The following is a 22,897-nucleotide window of genomic DNA, read 5'->3' on the forward strand; positions in this document are numbered from 1 at the left end:
GAAAAAGTTCCGAAATGGCTCCGAGGGGATCCACGATGGATCGCGAAAACCATACAGAAATGATTCCGGAAGGATTCCAAAATATTCCGAAAATAGTCCGGAATTGACCCAGATGGGATCCCGCACAGATCCAGAAATGATCCCGGAAGGGTGCAAAAACTATCCCGGAAAAGTAACAAAAAATCCAGAAATGGCTCCTACGGCATCCCGGACGGATCCAGAAATGATCTCGGAAGGGTCCCCAAATGATCCCAAAATGGTCCCGAAATGACCCTGATGGATCCGGCAAACCATCAAGAAATTATGCCGAAAGGGTCCCAAAATGATCCCGAAATAATACAGAAAAAGTCACGAAACGACCCCTAGAGGATCCCCAAATGATCCCGTATTAGCCCGAAAAGGTCCCGAAATAACCCCGACGGGATCCCGGACAAATCCCGAAAACCATCCAGAAATGATGCCGGAAGGAATCCCAAATGATTCCGTAAAAGTCCCGCATTGATTCCGACGGGATCCCGAACGGATACCGAAAATCATCCAGAAGTGATGCCGGAAAGGTCCTCAAATGATCACCTAATAGTCCCGAAATGACCCTTAAGGGGTCATGGACGGATCCCATAAACCATCCAGAAATGATCCCGATATAGTCCCGAAGAAGTCCCGAAATGACCCTGACGGGATCTCGAACGCACCCCTAAATGACCCTGACGGGATCCAGGAAAGATCCCGAAATCCATCCAGAAATGATCTTGGGAGGGACCCCAAATGATCCCGAAAAAGTCCCGCAATGATTCCGAGGGGATCCTGATCGGATACCGAAAACCATCCAGAAGTGATGCCGGAAAGGTCCTCAAATGATCACCTAATACCAAAATGACCCTGACGGCATCCCGGACTGATCCCAAAATCCATCCAGAAATGATCTTGGGAAGGTCCCAAAATTATCCCGAAATAGTCTCGGAAAAGTTCAGAAATTACCCTGACGGGTTCCCGGACGAATCCTGAAAGCCATCTCTAAATGATCCCGAAAAAGTCCCGAAATGACCCTGACTGGACCCCGAAAGGATCCCGAAAACTATCCAGAAATGATGCCGGAAATGTCCTCAAATGATCACCTAATAGTTCCGAAAAGACCCTGACGGGATCCCGAACGGATCCCGACAACTATCTAGAAATGATGCCGAAAGGGCCCGCAAATGATCCCGTATTAGTCGAGAAAAAGTCCCGAAATGAACCCGACGGGATGCCGGACGAATCCCAAAAACCATCCAGAAATGATGCCGGAAGGGACGCCAAATGATCCCGAAAAAGTCCCGCAATAATTCCGACGGGATCCTGAGCGGATACCGAAAACCATCCAGAAGTGATGCCGAAAAGGTCCTCAAATGATCACCTAATAGTCCCAAAATGACCCTGACGGCATCCCGGACAGATCCCGAAATCCATCCAGAAATGATCTTGGGAGGGTCCCAAAATTATCCCGAAATAGTCTGGGAAAAGTCCAGAAATTACCCTGACGGATCCCGGACGAATCCTGAAAACCAATCTTAAATGATGCCGAAAAAGTCCCGAAATGACCCTGATGGGACCCGGAAAGGATCCCGAAAACTAACCAGAAATGATGCCGGAAAGGTCCTCAAATGATCTCCCAATAGTTCCGAAAAGACCCTGACGGGATCCCGAACGGATCCCGACAACTATCCAGAAATGATACCGAAAGGGCCCGCAAATGATCCCGTATTAGTCGAGAAAAAGTCCCGAAATGACCCCGACGGGATGCCGGACGAATCCCAAAAACCATCCAGAAATGATGTCGGAAGGGACCCCAATGATCCCGAAAAAGTCCCGCAATTATTCCGACGGGAATCTGAACGGATACCGAAAACCATCCAGAAGTGATGACGGAACGGTCCTCAAATGCTCACCTAATAGTCTCAAAATGACCCTGAGGGCATCCCGGACAAATCCCGAAATCCATCCAGAAATGATCTTGGGAAGGTCCCAAAATGATGCCGAAATAGTCTCGGAAAAGTCCAGAAATTACCCTGACGCGTTCCCGAACGAATGCTGAAAGCCATCTTTAAATGATCCCGAAAAAGCCCCGAAATGACCCTGACGGGATCCCGAAAGGATTCCAAAAACTATCCAGAAATGATGCCGGAAAGGTCCTCAAATGATCCCCTAATAGTTCCGAAATGACCGTGACGAGATGCCGAACTGATCCCGACAACTATCCAGAAATTATGCCGAAAGGGTCCGCAAATGATCCCGTATTAGTCGAGAAAAAGTCCCGAAATGACCCCGACGGGATCCCGGACGAATCCCAAAAACCATCCAGAAATGATGCCGGTAGGTATCCCAAATGATCCCGAAATGACCTCGTCGGCATCCCGGACGGATACCGAAAATTATCCAGAAATGATGCCGGAAAGGTCCACAAATGATCCCCTAATAGTCCCGAAATTACCCTGATGGGATCCCGGACGGATCCCGAAAACCATCCAGAAATGATGCCGGAAGAGCCCCCAAATGATCCCGAAAAAGTCCCCAAATGACCCCGACGATATCCCGGACGGATCCCGAAAACCATCCAGAAATGATGCCGGAAGAGCCCCAAATGATCCCGAAAAAGTCCCCAAATGACCCCGACATACTCCAGAAAAGGTTCCGAAATGGCTCCGAGGGAATCAACGACGGATCGCGAAAACCATACAGAAATGATTCCGGAAGGATCCCAAAATGATCCCGAAATAGTCCGGAAATGACCCAGATGGGATCCCGCACAGATCCAGAAATGATCCCGGAAGGGTCCAAAAACTATCCCGGAAAAGTAACAAAAAATCCCGAAATGGCTCCTACGGCATCCCGGACGGATCCAGAAATGATCTCGGAAGGGTCCCCAAATGATCCCAAAATGGTCCCAAAATGACCCTGACGGGATCCCGAAAACAATACAGGAATGATGCCGGAAAGGTCCTCAAATGATCCCCTAATACTCCCGAAATGACCGTGACGGGATCCCGACAACTATCCAGAAATGATGTCGAAAGGGTCCGCAAATGATCCCGTATTAGTCGAAAAAAAGTCCCGAAAGGACCACGACGGGATCCCGGACGAATCCCAAAAACCATCCAGAAATGATGCCGGAAGAGCCCCCAAATGATCCCGAAAAAGTCCTCAAATGACCCCGACGATATCCCGGACGGATCCCGAAAATCATCCAGAAATGATGCCGGAAGAGCCCCCAAATGATCCCGAAAAAGTCCCCATATGACCCCGACGAGATCCCGCACGAATCCCGAAAACCATCCAGAAATGATGCCGGAAGGGTCACCAAATGATCGCGAAATAGTCCCGAAATGATTCCGGAATAGTCCCGAAAATGTTCCAAAATAACCCCGACGGGATCCCGTAAACTATACAGAAATGATCCCGGAAGGGTCCCAAAATGATCCCGAAATAGTCCCGAAATTACCCCGGCGTAATCCCGGACCGATCCCGAAAACCATCCAGAAATGATCCCGGAAGGGTCTCGATATGACCCTTACGGGATTACAAATAAGGTGAAGCTAATTATAAAACCATGTTAATAAGGCAGCAGGCGCATTGGAGCGAATAAAAAGTTAGATAGAAACATACAGGTAAAGCTAATAAAAGCGTGCTAATAAAAACAATTGATGGAGGGCGGATGGCGGGAGTAGAGGAGAGGACCACTGATCGTTCCTCCAAAATTGTCTAGATCTCGTTCTGTATGTACCAGATACCAAAAACTATTGATTTAGGAGAAAATTTAGATTGAGTTATAACAATTTATGGATTTTACACCAGAGGGGGAGATAAAGGGGCGGGCGGAGGGTGTCACTGCTTACTTTGTAAGCCCTCGCCTTATTTGACCCCTTGAGTCTGTGATATTGGTGAAGGCCAGTATACGTAAAGTTATAATGTGTAAAAATTATGAAAAATAATTTCTCGAAGGGGTCGTGGGACCCCCACCCCTCTTTCCATGTTCGAAAAAAATTTCGCTAGTAGACTACTGTCTGTGTCCCAAATTTCATCAAAATCCGTGTAGCCATTCTGGCGTGATTCAGTCGCAAAGACGAAAAAATATAATTATTAAATTATAACTGTTCCTAGGGGGCGGGGACCACGCCCCTTTTGAAAAATATATAGCTAGTAGATCCTTCTAGACTATTGGCTATATGTGTGCAAAATTTCATACAAATCGGTCCAGCCGTTGTTGCGTTATTGAGTCACAAAGACAAACGTCTGGACAAACATCCAAACATCCAAACATCTTAACATCCAAACTTTCCCATTTATAATATATATTAGATTAGATTAGATTAGATATTAGATTCAATGTATACGTAAATTGTCTTTTTGGTGAATTTCGTTGATGAGGTGTGCGCAGTTTTCCATCTTTCTTCGTTTTTTCCAAATCGCTTTTAAAGCCAAATCGGACCACAAATGCGATTTTTTTAAATTTTTCGATCCATGCGCCACCTATCGAAACTTTTTTTTCTTATTATTGCATTGTCATTGGGTTCTACACTATATTCCAAGTTTCAAGGTTGTAGCTTATCGGGAAGTTAATTAAATTTAATTAAAATATATAAAAATTTTATTATTTATGCAAAAGATATTCTTCAAGACAAAAATAATGTAATGCTGCTCGTGAACGAAGATTTCAACAACCATTTCTCCCCTTCAGCTTCCCAGAAATTACATAATGCTTGGACAATAAATAGGCTGTAAGCTATTTGAACACCAGGTAAGTGAAACTGTCTTGACATACCTGGATACGGCTTCAACATCCCGTATCGTATCCGTATTTTAAGATGCAGACGATAATGCTGATGTTGGATGTTGTAGTCGCAGGTGTATATCGGTCAAGGTTGTTTGCGAGTTAGCTGTGGTTCCATTAGCTCACTTTCGCATGCTTCCTTCCCCTGATGAAATAAGATTATTATGGAGTATCCTATTTTGAGTGAGATATGAGGAATAAATGCATTATAATGGCATTCAAAAATCTCAACCAAAACGATTGAAATATATTCACGAATATGATCAGAAAATGACTGCGAAAAGCAGTCAAATATTACTCTAAAACTATTAAAGGTCAATTTTACAATGATATCATATATGAATATAAAGCGTTTCGAAGTAGGAATCATAAATGATTATTCAAGAATAACCACATTTATGGTACATTTTTCTCCCGACGATACGTTAATTTTCGAACAGAAAACGCTTTTAAATTTGAACGTTTTTAATCATCTTGGGGTATGATATTTAAATATTTTTTGATCAAAATTTTCAAAAAATGCTGGCTGGGTACACAGAGTCAAGCAAAACAAAAACTTTAACCGCGTTTTTCTCGAAAACTTGTTTTCGCATAATAGGGTCGTTTCATGATTCCAGGTCAAATATGTATAATCAATTCCTCTATTTATTCTGAGCAACTAACAAGCGAGTTGAATAAAAAAAATTATGGGAGGATGCTGAAGTGTGACAATGATTTTGTGAGCTGGAGACAATAAGTCAACAAATGTGAAAAATCGATGCTGGACCATAAGCGGAATGCACTGCTGCACTGCACCGTGACATGATTAGTCATTGAAGAATGGACTCCTTGTGAGTTACATAGCATAAGGAAGAGTGGGTACAAAGTACGGTTGGGAGTATCCATACCTGCTCAATGTCTGCTGGTCGCGCTTTACTGCTATCATCATCATCTGCGGCGGACAAATCTATGCCATTTTGTGGAGGTGCCTGTTGTTCAACATCGGTCATTTTTTAATATTGTTGGTTTTACTGCTATATATAAGTTTATATATATATTATTCTATGTGAATGCGTTTTTTGTTTCTTCGGCTGTCTGGTGCACTCAAATTTACTCTTTTAATTCACGGCTGAAGAAGGATAAAGCTGGAAATATAAAGAAGGAAAATCAGATAGCATTAGCGAGCTTCTTAAGCAAATAAAGATACTCTGAAAAGTATTTATGAAAATAGAAGCACACACACTATCACATTATTAATCAAAATGCATTTAAAGTCAGTAAATTCATGCTCCTAACAAAGCGCAATATCAACGCTATGTATGTATTTATATGCCCTGCGTTTGTTTGTCCTTCCGACCAATCTACCACCCTGAATGTTTGCAGGAGACTAAACGTCTATGTACCATGAAGGACGTCTACCGCGACAAAGAAATAAATGGAAACTAAAAACAAATAAGAAAAAAACTCGATTTCTACGCGAAAGATATGAAGAGACGTAGAACGGTGAGAGGTTGTTTGAAAAAATAAAATAAAATATTATCATCATAGGCCTCGCCATCGTCGGACGTGACCCTAAAAGATACACTACAGAAGTACGACAAAGAACATATCGTGTGTTTCCGCAGATGAGAAACTTGCCGAGTAGGTCAACAATTGTTTTGCTGAGCAGTATTGCAGTTTCTCCCTCTCACGACAAAAAATAAACCGACAAGCCATCATCCAGTGAGCTTTCTAGTACCGTATCACGCTCAATTTTCACGTGAATGTTCTGGATCATTGGGAGACTTGCGAAGCAGAGTTCGTGACAATTTTTTACACATGAGTTGTGATAGCCAGAGATGGGGGATTAAAGGCTGGTGCCTTCACTCACAGTTGGGTGGTAATGCAAAAAATATCAGCCTCACCCACCTATGGTGGTAGTGAAGCTGACAAATTTTTCACTAAAATTTAAAAGCTGTTAGTGCAAATATTTTTAGCTCTAGTTTAGTGCACACAAATTTTTTTTCGCTCATTTGATTGGAGGCATAGCAAACATGCATTTATTATATTTTTTGTTTCTCACTCAGTTGGGTGGTAGTGAAAAAATAAAATGACTGCAAACAATTTTTTAGTCGTAACGGAGAAAGGCAGCACTATCACTATAGTGATAAAATAGTGCGCATTAAAAATTTTCCAATATAGTAGAATGCTAATCAAAGTGTAATGCAATAAAGACTTAGTGCACTACTCCCAACTATGGTGATAGGCAGATGTCCCTCGTGTGTTTCATTTAACACAAAAGGCTAAAGGTCAAGCAGCGACATCGATTTTTGGAAAAGTAGGCTTAATAAAGGCAATGTGACCAAATTAAAGACAAGAAATTAACAAATTATCTGGCTCACAATTCGTTGTTGTTGCATTTACATGCAAAGTTATTTATGTGGCTCAGGATCTTTACGACCGGATGATGCCTACAATCGCATACATCATATCTGAGTAAGAGCGTATTTTGGCATGGAAGACAAACGAGAATGTTTTGTGTGTGCTCTCTCCAGTTAGTCAATGCAGTGATTTTGTTAAGACTTAAAGCAGGTAATGTCAATCTTTTAAATGATGTCAGATTAATCAAAGACACGTTTTCAATATGGCAACATCAAAATACTTTGGGAAACTTTGGCAACATCAAAGGACTTTAGGAAACTTTTTTAAGAAAGGTCTCGTCCCGCCAAATTGTAGGAAAATTTTTAAAATATGCATCACGCAAAATTTGAAGAGAAGCTCAGCCCAAAATTCTTTGGGGGCAAATCGCTACACGTATTTATATATTTTTTTATACAAAAAACATTAATATCCGGTTTTGGATTTCGAGTTTAAACTACAGTTAAAATTGGCTATATTTTTACCCTTCATCTTTTGATGCTTAGGGTCGATTTTTCGGTCCGAATTTTAGCTGCAGTTAAATATGATCTCAATTTAACCTTGCTGGTAGAGCTGGATTCAGTCGATTTTTTGGAGAATCGATTTTTTGATTCGATTCTCAAAAAAATCGATTTAATCGATTAACTCGAGCTGATAATAGTTGATTGCTGCTCAATTGTTTACCAGGGTAGTACCGATAAAAAAGCTCCCCAGTTTCTTTCTCGTTTCGTTGACTGAGGTTCTTTGGCAACATCAAGAAGTACTACAGGGTTATTCACTTGTTCCTCCCATCGGAGTGAGATTGATAGTGCATTCGATACCTAAATATCACGCTTTCTGTGTTTTTTCCAGATATTCCAATTTTGTGCGCAGACATTTCTTAAGTTAGTTCTGCTTTTTTTGCAATGTGAGCTTAGAAATCACAAGGAGAACAACTTTTGGCTATAACCCTCTATTAATCTCTCATCATAGCTGTCGTATTGAGAGTCGATGGCATGGCCCTTTTTAAGAGAAAAGTCATGCCGATGAATTATGGTCATCTCCGTTGAACCAGCCGATAGATCTTGTTATGGGAATATATGAAATAGTTTCGACACAGCAAGTGTTCCTATCGGTATCCGCATTTGGAAACAGACGAAGCTGAAGACCTCCGCCAAGAATACTTGATCTTCCTTGGTGCTTGCAATTGGTGTCAGTTATGTTGAAACCCCTGAGCCTAGCTATCTCGGCTGACTTGCGCAACTGCAATGCCAAAATCTCCTAGGCGGCTAAGCGCCAATTGTTGGTGATGATAAAATTTCTTCTTATTTCTCCTTTTACTCATAGCCACCATCATAATGGCATATAGTCATAGTTCATGGTTTTTAAAAAAGTCGAGCTTTCTGAAAATTTAAACACTGTTTTATTTGGTTTGTGATCCAATAAAGCTAAATTTATAAAAAAAAAACAAATATGACTTATCTTGTTTATATATTTTCTGCACGTTTTTATCAATAAATATGAAATTGTACCTATTGTTGCTAAAAGATTATCAAAACTTCGAAGGCTAAAAAAATCGAACGATTCTTCATTTCTTCAAAAAAGATCGATTGAATCGATTAAAAATCGAATCGTAATCCAGAGCTACTTACTAGTTTGATCATTTACATTTAATTTTACTTCTCATCTTAGTTGAAGCGGTCAAAGTGGCCGGTTTAAACTCTTGTTAACATAAACTTGCACTAAACATTGGGCCTTGAGGAACCAAATATAGTACATATAATGTTCACCCAAAGTCACCCTTATCTACTCATATTTATCGTGGGTTACAGGAAAGTTTTTTGCACTGTCACTAAAGTATTAGTTTTAAGTGCAACGCTTAGGGCACTATGCCCAACCACCTGGCGCGATTTATCTCCGAGGACCGAACGTCTATTCCAATTTACGTCGTTATACTTTTTAAATTTTGCTACAATCTGGCGGAACATATATGCAGGCAAATGAATTTTCGTTGAGAACCTTTTCATGGAAAAATTACACTGGTAGTGTTTGCCAAACACAGCCGAGGGGCCCTGTTTAGACAATTTCTGTCTAAATGAAAATATTATTTACTTAAATTTGGTATCGGAGTATTATGTAACCGCGATTCTAGTCTTCACGGTAATACTTTCAAAAATCAAAGATGAGCAATTAAGAATAAAATGAACATAGAAACTTAGAGTTAAGAAGTATAAACATTGTTTAGAAATTCGATTAACATGGATACATATATTTTGCTGATAACGTTCCCAGCAAACAGTTTCTAACGTTAGAGAAATGTTGTGATTTTACATGAGAAAACTAGGTTAGAGAACTAAGTTAGAATTCGATTAGAGAACGATTTCAGAAACACTCGAAATGCGATGTTGTCAGTTATCTATTATTTGTAGGACATGATCACTCAACCTTAGACCACGTTTACGCATGCCCTAATCTACAATAAACCGGCAATAGATAATCTACGCGTTTTAATATATTCCATCCCTAGGAAATAGATTTTTTTCTGTAAATTTTCACATTTCTCTTTTTTTGTGCTTCCATTTAGAGATTACACTCGTATGAATTAATTAAATTGTAATTTTCTGAACTTGAATTGAAATTTTCTGAATTTAAATTGGAATTTCTGAACTTGAATTAATTTCTGAACTTAATCTGGAAAAGGTGTAGAAATTGACTTAAGAATTCGATTAGAATTCTAACTATTTTCTCGATATCCAGAACAAAGTCCCCTTTTTGTCGAGAATACCATAATTCTCCACAGTTTCGCAAGTCGTCTTCTAACCTTCTCCATAAAGAAATACATTAGAATTCGATTCGTATTCTAATCGTTCTCAAACATAAATGTGTGTTGGGTTGTTATGCGCAATCAGAATACGAAAAGTTGTTTGTCATTTTCGTAACCGGTAAAAAGAATTTTGTTACTAGCTTAGAATAAGGGTGTAAGCGTTAAGATCAAGTGATAGGCTTAGCAGATGCCATCATCCAACTTTTTATTTTCGTGGGACAGTAGGTGCTTTCATGTTTTCATTTTTATTTAAGCGCTGTCCTTTCCGTAATTTCGTTTCAACCTTATTTTCATACAAAGGCATGCAAAGCTGTCATTCATGCTTAAAAAAAAAAAAAATCAATGCCTTTCTACATTCATATAGATGTACATATATAAGTAAGGAATGTTCCGAAAATAAAATGCACACTTTATTGTGCTTGTAATTTGACGAGCTTTCACTTTATTTCCTTCACTTTTCTTCTAATCAAAACTTGTACATATATTTAAACTAGTTGATGATTGAAGGAAGGAAGCAAAATAATTAATGTCTTAATTTTAACAGTTTTCTTTTTCACAGCTTTGATTAACTTTTGTACACTTTTTTCAAGAAAAAGAGACTTTCATTGCTTTAAAATTTTTCACCGTATGGACAACACAAGTTTACTTGGGCATGTTGTGCATGCTATTAACCCTGTTGCATTCCATATTCGGCAATTCTGGGAAGTTTGGCAGATTCTCCTCTTTTTCGTTAATAGTTCGTTCAAGCGTTTTCTATACACTCCCACTGTACATCTGATCAAATGTACATAGACCAAATTGAGTCCACATAAAACTGGCACACTGTTCTGCAATAGAAAGCTGTCACACGTTACTTGGAACACTCCTCGTTTTTTTATTTTTATATGACTATTACAGGTTGTCCTTGAGCCTCTAGTTCAAATAGTTTACAATAAAAGTAGTTTTTTACCAAACTTTGTTATTGAAATTGGTGGCACTGGAAGGTATACACTTACATCCCGCGGTTTAGTGCAAAATTGGAACTGGAAAACATTTTTCCATCCATTTTTATGTAGCTTTAATTATCCGTTCTAATTCATCAAACGCTCGTAGATTTTTGATGATCCTTGAATTCCTAATAGCAACCGCCTTTCCTTTGTTTTATTACTTGTTACTTTTTAATGGATTGCAAATAATTTTATCATTGTGCCAGTGGTTCTCGATATTTTGCTTAATTTTGCACTGATTCATTGCTTTGCATTTACGTCCTTATCTGCTCTACCATTTTTTATCCTCGAAACACGTCTTTTTCGATTTTTTGTAAAACTCTTACGCTTAAAGGTCTTCCTAAATATCATAATACACAGATATTTACCACTTTTACAATGAGCTTGCACAATTTTACCGGCTTTTGAAAACAAGTAGGTAAATAAGTAAGGTAACTGTAAACATTCCTTTCATTCTGTTGTTTTTCAATTCGCGATAAAAACTATATCAATTAAGAAACTAATAGAAATACCAGAATAGACATCAGTATCCAACAGTGCTTAACCCATAATGATTCCAACCATACACTGTGAGAAATGATTAATTAAAAGTGTGTACTTTTTTTTGGAACAGTCCTTATGTACATATATTAATTTCAATCGCATTCATTTCAATTGTACCATGATGACGAGGTCAAATCAATTAATTAAGGCTGAGTGTGAACTGAGGGAGGAAGTGGGAGCATCATAAAAAATAAGCGTATGTATGTATAACAAACAAAAAACTTGAAAAAAAAATATTTTACATGAATAAAAAGCTCTTGCTATGAATTAAGCAACAATATCCTAAAATAAAAATATCAATTTAACCCTAAAACGGCCAACGATTTTTACAACACATTTTGGCCGACGCTGTCACCCCGGTGACTGCCAGAAAAAGAATAAAAGTGTTCAACCCGTTACAGTTGTCTATGACTAAAATTGTAAAACCTTATTTTGTATTTTTTCCTCTTAAAATTCATTAAGTTAAGATGTTATGGAAAATGAGTTAACAAAATTTATTAAAAATATGTTTTTTATTAAATAATTAAATAGTCACTTTGGTGACTCGCCGGCCAAAATGTGTTGTAAAACATGCAATGACTAAAATTATAAAACCTTTTTTTTGTATTTTTTCGACATAAAATTCATAAAGTTAAGAAAATGAGTTAAAAAAAATTTATTAAAAATGTGCTTTTTTTAGGGGAGAATAAGCAAAAGTTACCCCGGTGACTCTCGTCATGGGTAAGCAGATAAGTAGAGGCACGCTACAAGGCGGGATGCTCTCGCCTCTGCTATGGCTTACTACGATGAACGCCATTCTAACAAAACTCGACGCTAATGGTGTGAAGATCGTGGCGTACGCCGACGATGTGGCAATCCTGATTTCGGGTCCTTTCCCTTCAGTGATGAGTGAAATCATGGAGAGAGCGTTCGCAAAACTAAGTAGGTGGGCACAGGGATGTGCGCTTAGGCTGAATCCGGAGAAGACGGATTTACTACTCTTCACAAGTAGGTACAAACCACCTACCTTTGGATTACCAAGGTTAAACGGCCAGCAAATCACACTATCAAGCAGTACTAGGTACCTGGGACTAACACTTTGAAAATATTTTTAATACATTTTTTTTTTATTATTTCTGGATTTATTATGCGTTAAGTCTGTATATTGTAATATTCGTGGCATATACAGTTTTGAACACTAGAATAGCATTAAAAACTTGCCAAAAAAGTCTTGAAGTATGTCAAAATTAGTAACAAAACAAATATTCACCAAATATATTTGCTGTACTACAAAACTGTCAGCGCAAAAAATGATTCAATCAATAAAGTTATAAGCCAAAACTGATTCAATGTGATTGGTTGATTGCGATTTCATTATTTCCATTTAAAAAATTCGTTAGTGACTGCATGAATGTGAGAAAAGCATTCCGTTTGATTGTGAAAGTGACGAGAGCATTCCCAATCACTAGTGATTGCAAAATTAGCTGACTGCAATCTATTAGTCATTCAGTATCATTGAAATATCCGCTTTCTGGGCTCACACTTTATTTAAATTAACATATATACTATATATGTATGTCGGTCCATATAAAGATAAGGGCTCATGTAGACACTTTTATGTACATGCATACATACGAAGATAGTTAGATAATTATAGCACATCGGTCACATGCATTTTCAGCTTAAGCTTTTAGGGAAAAGTGCAATTTTCATTCATTTGCTGCCGATATTTATGAAAAGATAATTTTTGTTGATTTCTTGGATACCCAAAAATAGCTTTTATAATAAGCTTTGTGAGTATACATATATTCAAAGATCAGGACAGTCCTTGGTAGATGGAATTTCATATAATCGAATATATATGTACATTAGAGTGGGTCGATTTGTATGGACGAAAGTTAACCGATATCGCGCCATCGATTTTTCGATAGGATTTGGGCTCAGGAAAAAAAGTTCCACTATGCATACCCAAAAAAAAATAATTTTCGACCCTGCGAAATTTCATTATTAGAGTATATTAAATTTGATTGGATAACGGTTGGTTGTACAGGTATAAAGGAATCGAGATAGATATAGACTTTCATATATCAAAATCATCAGTATCGAAAAAAAATTTGTTTGAGCCATGTCCGTCCGTCCGTCTGTCCGTTAACACGATAACTTGAGTAAATTTTGAGGTATCTTGACGAAATTTGGTATATAGGTTCCTGGGCACTCATCTCAGATCGCTATTTAAAATGAACGATATCGGACTATAACCACGCCCACTTTTTCGATATCGAAAATTTCGAAAAACCGAAAAAGTGCGATAATTCATTACCAAAGACGGATAAGGCGATGCAACTTGGTAGGTGAGTTAAACTTATGACGCAAAATAGAAAATTAGTAAAATTTTGGACAATGGGCGTGGCACAGCCTACTTTTAAAAGAAGGTAATTTAAAAGTTTTGCAAGCTGTAATTTGGCAGTCGTTGAAAATATCATGATGAAATTTGGCAGGAACGTTACTCCTATTACTATATGTATGCTTAATAAAAATTAGCAAAATCAGAGAACGACCACGCCCACTTTAAAAAAAAATTTTTTTAAGTCAAATTTTAACAAAAAATTTAATATCTTTACAATATATAAGTCAATTATGTCAACATTCAACTCCAGTAATATGGTGCAACAAAGTATAAAAATAAAAGAAAATTTCAAAATGGGCGTGGCCCCGCCCTTTTTCATTTAATTTGTCTAGGATACTTTTATTGCCATAAGTCGAACAAAAATTTACCAATCCTTGTGAAATTTGGTAGGGGCTTAGATTCTAGGACGATAACTGTTTTTTGTGAAAAGGGGCGAAATCGGTTGAAGCCACGCCCAGTTTTTATACACAGTCGACCGTCTGTCCTTCCGCTCGGCCCTTAACACGATAACTTGAGCAAAAATCGTTATATCTTCACTAAACTCAGTTCACGTACTTATCTCAACTCACTTTGTATTGGTATAAAAAATGGCCGAAATCCGACTATGACCACGCCCACTTTTTCGATATCGAAAATTACGAAATATGACAAAAATGCCATAATTCTATACCAAATACGGAAAAAATCATGAAACATGGTAATTGGTTTGGTTTATTGACGCAAAATATAATTTTAGAAAAAACTTTGTAAAATGGGTGTGACACCTACCATATTAATTAGAAGAAAATGAAAAAGTTCTGCAGGGCGAAATCAAAAGCCCTTGGAATCTTGGCAGGAATACTGTTCGTGCTATTACATATATAAATAAATTAGCGGTACCCGACAGATGATGTTCTGGGTCACCCTGGACAACATTTTGGTAGATATCTCGAAAACGCCTTCACATATACAACTACCACCATTCCCTTTTAAAACCCTCGATAATACCTTTATTTGATACCCATATCGTACAAACGCATTATAGAGTCAACTTTGGTCCACCTGTATAACGATATCTTGAAAAGGCGTCCACCTATAGAACTAAGGCCCACTCCCTTTTAAAATACTCATTAACACCGTTCATTTGATATCCATATCGTACAAATAAATTCTAGAGTCACCCGTGGTCCACCTTTATGGCTATATCTCGAAAAGGCGTACACCTATAGAACTAAGGCCCACGCCCTTTTAAAATACTCATTAACACCTTTCATTTGATACCGATATCGTACAAACAAATTCTAGAGTCACCCGTGGTCCACCTTTATGGCGATATCTCGAAAAGGCGTCCACCTATAGAACTAAGGCCCACGGCCTTTTAAAATACTCATTAACACCTTTCATTTGATACCCATATCGTACAAACAAATTCTAGAGTCAGCCCTGGTCCACCTTTATGGCGATATCTCGAAAAGGCGTCCACCTATAGAACTAAGGCCCACGGCCTTTTAAAATACTCATTAACACCTTTCATTTGATACCCATATCGTACAAACAAATTCTAGAGTCAGCCCTGGTCCACCTTTGTGGCGATATCTCGAAAAGGCGTCCACCTATAGAACTAAGGCCAACTACCTTTTAATATACTCATTAACACCTTTCATTTGATACCGATATCGTACAAACAAATTCTAGAGTCACCCGTGGTCCACCTTTATGGCGATATCTCGAAAAGGCGTCCACCTATAGAACTAAGGCCCACGGCCTTTTAAAATACTCATTAACACCTTTCATTTGATACCCATATCGTACAAACAAATTCTAGAGTCAGCCCTGGTCCACCTTTATGGCGATATCCCTAATTGGCGTCCACCTATAGAACTATGGCAAACCGAACTTAGCCTTCCTTACTTGTTTTGACTTTGTTTTTTAAGGTTTTTTTCATGACCTACTAAACAAATTTTCATATGTGTTTTTAGACTTTATTTAATTGCCTATTATTTCTCATTCTATTTAGTTCATTTAGTGACTCATTATTACAAGGACTCTTTCCTGACAATTTGTTACAATCTAAGTCCTCAATACATAATCCTTCCAAAGACTTTACTCGACTCTACGCCACGTATGCTTGTCCCTCCTCCAACTCCAAAATATTTTGATGTCACTTCTACCGGACTGTATGTAATATTTGTTTCAATTATGAGCCAAATCGGACATCATAGGTCGCTTTCTATTCATTCATGTATTATGTGTTCCAAATATGAGCCAAATCAGACCACAAATACGATTTTCGTGAATATGTTGATCCTTGCGCCACCCCGTGGCGACTTTTCCATAGGTCGCTTTCTATTCTTGTATGTATTATGTGTTTCAAATATGAGCCAAATCGGACCACAAAAATGCGAATTTTGTGAATATCTTGACCCTTGCGCTACCTAGCGGCGATTTTTTTCATAGGTCGCTTTCTATTTTTGTATGTACTATGTGTTCCAAATATGAGCCAAATCGAACCACAAAAATGCGAATTTTGTGAATATCTCGATCCTTGCACCAACTAGCGGCGATTCTTTTTCATAGGTCGCTTTCTATTCTTGTATGTATTATGTGTTTCAAATATGAGCCGAATCGGACCACAAATACGATTTTTGTGAATATCTCGATCCTTGGGCCACCTAGCTGCGATTTTTTTCTTGTTATTGCATTGTCTTCGGGTTCTGAACTATACTCCAAGTTTCAAGCTTGTAGCTTATCGGTAAGTTACTTAAATTTCAATTACAAAATTCGTTCACAACGGCCGTGCAGCCTGCCAAGCCTAGGTTTAGGTTAATAACACCGTTTAAAAAATGAAATCGCAGGCTCGAAAATTATTTTTTTGGGTATGCGTAGTGGAACTTTTTTTTCCTGAGCCCAAATCCTATCGAAAAATCGATGGCGCGATATCGGTTAATAAATCGACCCAGTCTAATGTACATGTATGTATGCATTATTTTGTTTCGATTGGCGTTTGTCCCTACGTTTTGTTAGTGTATTTAGTAGATTGTTCGCCCCTCACCTACTCTATTTACATACATAAATATTTAAAAATGTGAATGGGATTGGCTGAAGTTGGTTATGAATTTTTGTTATTTGTTGTAGACGACAAAATGTCGTTGAACTTTGATAACTGCGTGGGGAGGTTTAGGGTTCGTTCAAACCTATTCCTCCTTTTGTAACATATATTCATAACATGTTAATAAAAGCAACACCGCAAAGAAAGCTGCATCGGCGGGTGGTTGCGTGTGCGACATGTGTACGCCACTATTTGGCATTATGTCATATCATGCATTGCTGACATTTTATCTACAATTTTATTATTTTATTTGTTTGGGATTTTCTGTTCTACTTTTATTTGATTCATACTTTAGGCCAACTTTGATGGTTTCATTGTTTTTGATTGATGGTTAAGGTTAAAAAAAAACCTGAATAATAGTAAAGGGCTCAGACAACCAGTTAAATCACTTCCCGATGATTTCAATTCTTTGGCGCAATATTTTTAATGAAAAATTTTTATTCAAAGCGTGTATATTCCATTATTTAATACTTAAATATGCTTGAATAATTCTGCTTATATTTTCACTAATTGTTTGCTTATAAAAATTAATAATAGCTGCGTTTTTTACATCTATAGACGTTTACGCATAAACTTTATATGGGCTGCTGCTAAGCGTCAAACTTTATCTAATCCTCTGAAATTGCGGCACATAAAATTAGAACTACTAAATTTCAATACGCTCATACTCAGATTCAACTGAAATATGTGTCTATGTTCCACCTCTACACTAATTCTATGTATCACCTCTACAAATAGTGCGTATCCACTATTCATCGCAACCGATTCAGCTATATGTTATACACTATGGCCACCAGAGGTTTGTGTCTGCGCTTTTCGGTACAACATGTTCTGTAGCTAGTTGCCGCTAGATGGGTCTCATAAGCATTATCTAAGCGAGGATAAGCGTGTTTTTTACGCGCAAACGTAAACGTATACGCGTGGGGAAAAACACGGCTATTAATAAGTAGTCTGATTTTTATCTGCTGAATTGAAATAGAACCAACTCGAAAAAGGGAGTTTCAATGCAACTATCGCGTGTAAAACCAACAAACTTGCTAAGCATGATTAGATATCCAGCTCCCCTATCTACCAAAGGGATCAGGGCAAGAGGAATGAAAAGATTCTTCACTTCACAATGACTCGTGCAACCCGTTTTGTTCTTTTGAGAATAGTTGTATGATAAGAAAATATAATAAATTAATAATGAAAACTAAAACAAGATTTTGGAAATTTTAGACTTAAAACTTTCTGTATATCTTAATTACTTATACAAATTTAAATCCAGACCATTGTAAGTTTCGTAGATTTGAAAATTTTATTTTATTTTCTTTTCCTCAAGTTTTTTGTAAATTTAATTTTTAGTTATTAGCTTTTTCGAAAAATTGGATTTTTTTTTTTTCAACTTTTAACATCGATTTTCTTAAACTCAACCACTTGAAAATTTTCAAACTTCTCTTTAATCAGGTCTCTTAAGCTAGCCCAACCTTTTCAGCCCAATCAAAAAACGAGACCGTACTAAATTGCACAACATTTATTACTAATTTAGTACCGATTAATTAAATTTATTACCCTTGTATTTTAAAAAATATCGAGGGTTGGGCTAGCTTAAGTTTAAGCCAGCCCAACCCATATGCACAATCAAAAAACGAGACTGTACTAAATTGCACAACATTTATTACTAATTTAGTACCGATTAATTAAACTGATTACCCTTGTATTTTAAAAAATATCGAGGGTTGGGCTAGCTTAAGTTTAAGCCAGCCCAACCCATATGCACAATCAAAAAACGAGACCGTACTAAATTGCACAACATTTATTACTAATTTAGTACCGAGTAATTAAATTTATTACCCTTGTATTTTAAAAAATATCGAGGGTTGGGCTAGCTTAAGTTTAAGCCAGCCCAACCCATATGCACAATCAAAAAACGAGACTGTACTAAATTGCACAACATTTATTACTAATTTAGTACCGATTAATTAAATTGATTACCCTTGTATTTTAAAAAATATCGAGGGTTGGGCTAGCTTAAGTTTAAGCCAGCCCAACCCATATGCACAATCAAAAAACGAGACCGTACTAAATTGCACAACATTTATTACTAATTTAGTACCGAGTAATTAAATTTATTACCCTTGTATTTTAAAAAATATCGAGGGTTGGGCTAGCTTAAGTTTAAGCCAGCCCAACCCATATGCACAATCAAAAAACGAGACTGTACTAAATTGCACAACATTTATTACTAATTTAGTACCGATTAATTAAATTGATTACCCTTGTATTTTAAAAAATATCGAGGGTTGGGCTAGCTTAAGTTTAAGCCAGCCCAACCCATATGCACAATCAAAAAACGAGACCGTACTAAACTGCTCAACATTTATTACTAATTTAGTACCGGTTAATTAAATTTATTACCCTTGTATTTTAAAAAATATCAAGGGTTGGGCTAGCTTAAGTTTAAGCCAACCCAACCCATATGCACAATCAAAAAACGAGACCGTACTAAACTGCTCAACATTTATTACTAATTTAGTACCGGTTAATTAAATTTATTACCCTTGTATTTTAAAAAATATCAAGGGTTGGGCTAGCTTAAGTTTAAGCCAACCCAAACAAAACATTTATTACTAATTTAGTACCGGTTAATTAAATTTATTACCCTTGTATTTTAAAAAATATCAAGGGTTGGGCTAGCTTAAGTTTAAGCCAACCCCACCCATATGCACAATCAAAAAACGAGACCGTACTAAATTGCACAACATTTATTACTAATTTAGTACCGAGTAGTTAAATTTATTACCCTTGTATTTTAAAAAATATCGAGGGTTGGGCTAGCTTAAGTTTAAGCCAGCCCAACCCATATGCACAATCAAAAAACGAGACCGTACTAAACTGCTCAACATTTATTACTAATTTAGTACCGGTTAATTAAATTTATTACCCTTGTATTTTAAAAAATATCAAGGGTTGGGCTAGCTTAAGTTTAAGCCAACCCCACCCATATGCACAATCAAAAAACGAGACCGTACTAAATTGCACAACATTTATTACTAATTTAGTACCGAGTAATTAAATTTATTACCCTTGTATTTTAAAAAATATCGAGGGTTGGGCTAGCTTAAGTTTAAGCCAGCCCAACCCATATGCACAATCAAAAAACGAGACTGTACTAAATTGCACAACATTTATTACTAATTTAGTATTTTTTAAAATACAAGGGTAATAAATTTAATTAACCGGTACTAAATTAGTAATAAATGTTGAGCAGTTTAGTACGGTCTCGTTTTTTGATTGTGCATATGGGTTGGGTTGGCTTAAACTTAAGCTAGCCCAACCCTTGATATTTTTTAAAATACAAGGGTAATAAATTTAATTAACCGGTACTAAATTAGTAATAAATGTTGAGCAGTTTAGTACGGTCTCGTTTTTTGATTGTGCATATGGGTTGGGCTGGCTTAAACTTAAGCTAGCCCAACCCTCGATATTTTTTAAAATACAAGGGTAATCAATTTAATTAATCGGGACTAAATTAGTAATAAATGTTGTGCAATTTAGTACAGTCTCGTTTTTTGATTGTGCATATGGGTTGGGTTGGCTTAAACTTAAGCTAGCCCAACCCTTGATATTTTTTAAAATACAAGGGTAATAAATTTAATTAACCGGTACTAAATTAGTAATAAATGTTGAGCAGTTTAGTACGGTCTCGTTTTTTGATTGTGCATATGGGTTGGGCTGGCTTAAACTTAAGCTAGCCCAACCCTCGATATTTTTTAAAATACAAGGGTAATAAATTTAACTACTCGGTACTAAATTAGTAATAAATGTTGTGCAATTTAGTACGGTCTCGTTTTTTGATTGTGCATATGGGTGGGGTTGGCTTAAACTTAAGCTAGCCCAACCCTTGATATTTTTTAAAATACAAGGGTAATAAATTTAATTAACCGGTACTAAATTAGTAATAAATGTTTTGCAGTTTAGTACGGTCTCGTTTTTTGATTGTGCATATGGGTTGGGTTGGCTTAAACTTAAGCTAGCCCAACCCTTGATATTTTTTAAAATACAAGGGTAATAAATTTAATTAACCGGTACTAAATTAGTAATAAATGTTGAGCAGTTTAGTACGGTCTCGTTTTTTGATTGTGCATATGGGTTGGGTTGGCTTAAACTTAAGCTAGCCCAACCCTTGATATTTTTTAAAATACAAGGGTAATAAATTTAATTAACCGGTACTAAATTAGTAATAAATGTTGAGCAGTTTAGTACGGTCTCGTTTTTTGATTGTGCATATGGGTTGGGCTGGCTTAAACTTAAGCTAGCCCAACCCTCGATATTTTTTAAAATACAAGGGTAATCAATTTAATTAATCGGGACTAAATTAGTAATAAATGTTGTGCAATTTAGTACAGTCTCGTTTTTTGATTGTGCATATGGGTTGGGTTGGCTTAAACTTAAGCTAGCCCAACCCTTGATATTTTTTAAAATACAAGGGTAATAAATTTAATTAACCGGTACTAAATTAGTAATAAATGTTGAGCAGTTTAGTACGGTCTCGTTTTTTGATTGTGCATATGGGTTGGGCTGGCTTAAACTTAAGCTAGCCCAACCCTCGATATTTTTTAAAATACAAGGGTAATCAATTTAATTAATCGGGACTAAATTAGTAATAAATGTTGTGCAATTTAGTACAGTCTCGTTTTTTGATTGTGCATATGGGTTGGGTTGGCTTAAACTTAAGCTAGCCCAACCCTTGATATTTTTTAAAATACAAGGGTAATAAATTTAATTAACCGGTACTAAATTAGTAATAAATGTTGTGCAATTTAGTACAGTCTCGTTTTTTGATTGTGCATATGGGTTGGGTTGGCTTAAACTTAAGCTAGCCCAACCCTTGATATTTTTTAAAATACAAGGGTAATAAATTTAATTAACCGGTACTAAATTAGTAATAAATGTTGTGCAATTTAGTACAGTCTCGTTTTTTGATTGTGCATATGGGTTGGGCTGGCTTAAACTTAAGCTAGCCCAACCCTCGATATTTTTTAAAATACAAGGGTAATAAATTTAATTACTCGGTACTAAATTAGTAATAAATGTTGTGCAATTTAGTACGGTCTCGTTTTTTGATTGTGCATATGGGTTGGGCTGGCTTAAACTTAAGCTAGCCCAACTCTTGATATTTTTTAAAATACAAGGGTAATAAATTTAATTAACCGGTACTAAATTAGTAATAAATGTTGAGCAGTTTAGTACGGTCTCGTTTTTTGATTGTGCATATGGGTTGGGCTGGATTAAACTTAAGCTAGCCCAACCCTCGATATTTTTTAAAATACAAGGGTAATCAATTTAATTAATCGGTACTAAATTAGTAATAAATGTTGTGCAATTTAGTACAGTCTCGTTTTTTGATTGTGCATATGGGTTGGGCTGGCTTAAACTTAAGCTAGCCCAACCCTCGATATTTTTTAAAATACAAGGGTAATAAATTTAATTACTCGGTACTAAATTAGTAATAAATGTGCAATTTAGTACGGTCTCGTTTTTTGATTGTGCATATGGGTTGGGCTGGCTTAAACTTAAGCTAGCCCAACCCTCGATATTTTTTAAAATACAAGGGTAATCAATTTAATTAATCGGTACTAAATTAGTAATAAATGTTGTGCAATTTAGTACAGTCTCGTTTTTTGATTGTGCATATGGGTTGGGCTGGCTTAAACTTAAGCTAGCCCAACCCTCGATATTTTTTAAAATACAAGGGTAATCAATTTAATTAATCGGTACTAAATTAGTAATAAATGTTGTGCAATTTAGTACAGTCTCGTTTTTTGATTGTGCATATGGGTTGGGCTGGCTTAAACTTAAGCTAGCCCAACCCTCGATATTTTTTAAAATACAAGGGTAATAAATTTAATTAATCGGTACTAAATTAGTA

At 36.9% G+C, this 22,897-nt stretch overlaps 1 protein-coding gene across 1 annotated transcript in view; it reads right to left on the reverse strand.

Annotated features, from left to right (window-relative positions):
- The window catches only part of LOC137243798 (uncharacterized), a 186,686-nt gene that overhangs the window by 76,947 nt on the left and 86,842 nt on the right, over positions 1–22,897 (reverse strand). Inside the window, exon 3 of the mRNA XM_067771897.1 lies at positions 5,692–5,928. Within this exon, the coding sequence (XP_067627998.1) occupies positions 5,692–5,793 (102 nt within the window). The 5' untranslated portion in view covers positions 5,794–5,928. The remainder of the gene's footprint in view (positions 1–5,691; positions 5,929–22,897) is intronic.

This window comes from Eurosta solidaginis, chromosome 3 (genome assembly GCF_040869045.1).
Source record: "Eurosta solidaginis isolate ZX-2024a chromosome 3, ASM4086904v1, whole genome shotgun sequence".
NCBI classification, from domain to species: domain Eukaryota; kingdom Metazoa; phylum Arthropoda; class Insecta; order Diptera; family Tephritidae; genus Eurosta; species Eurosta solidaginis.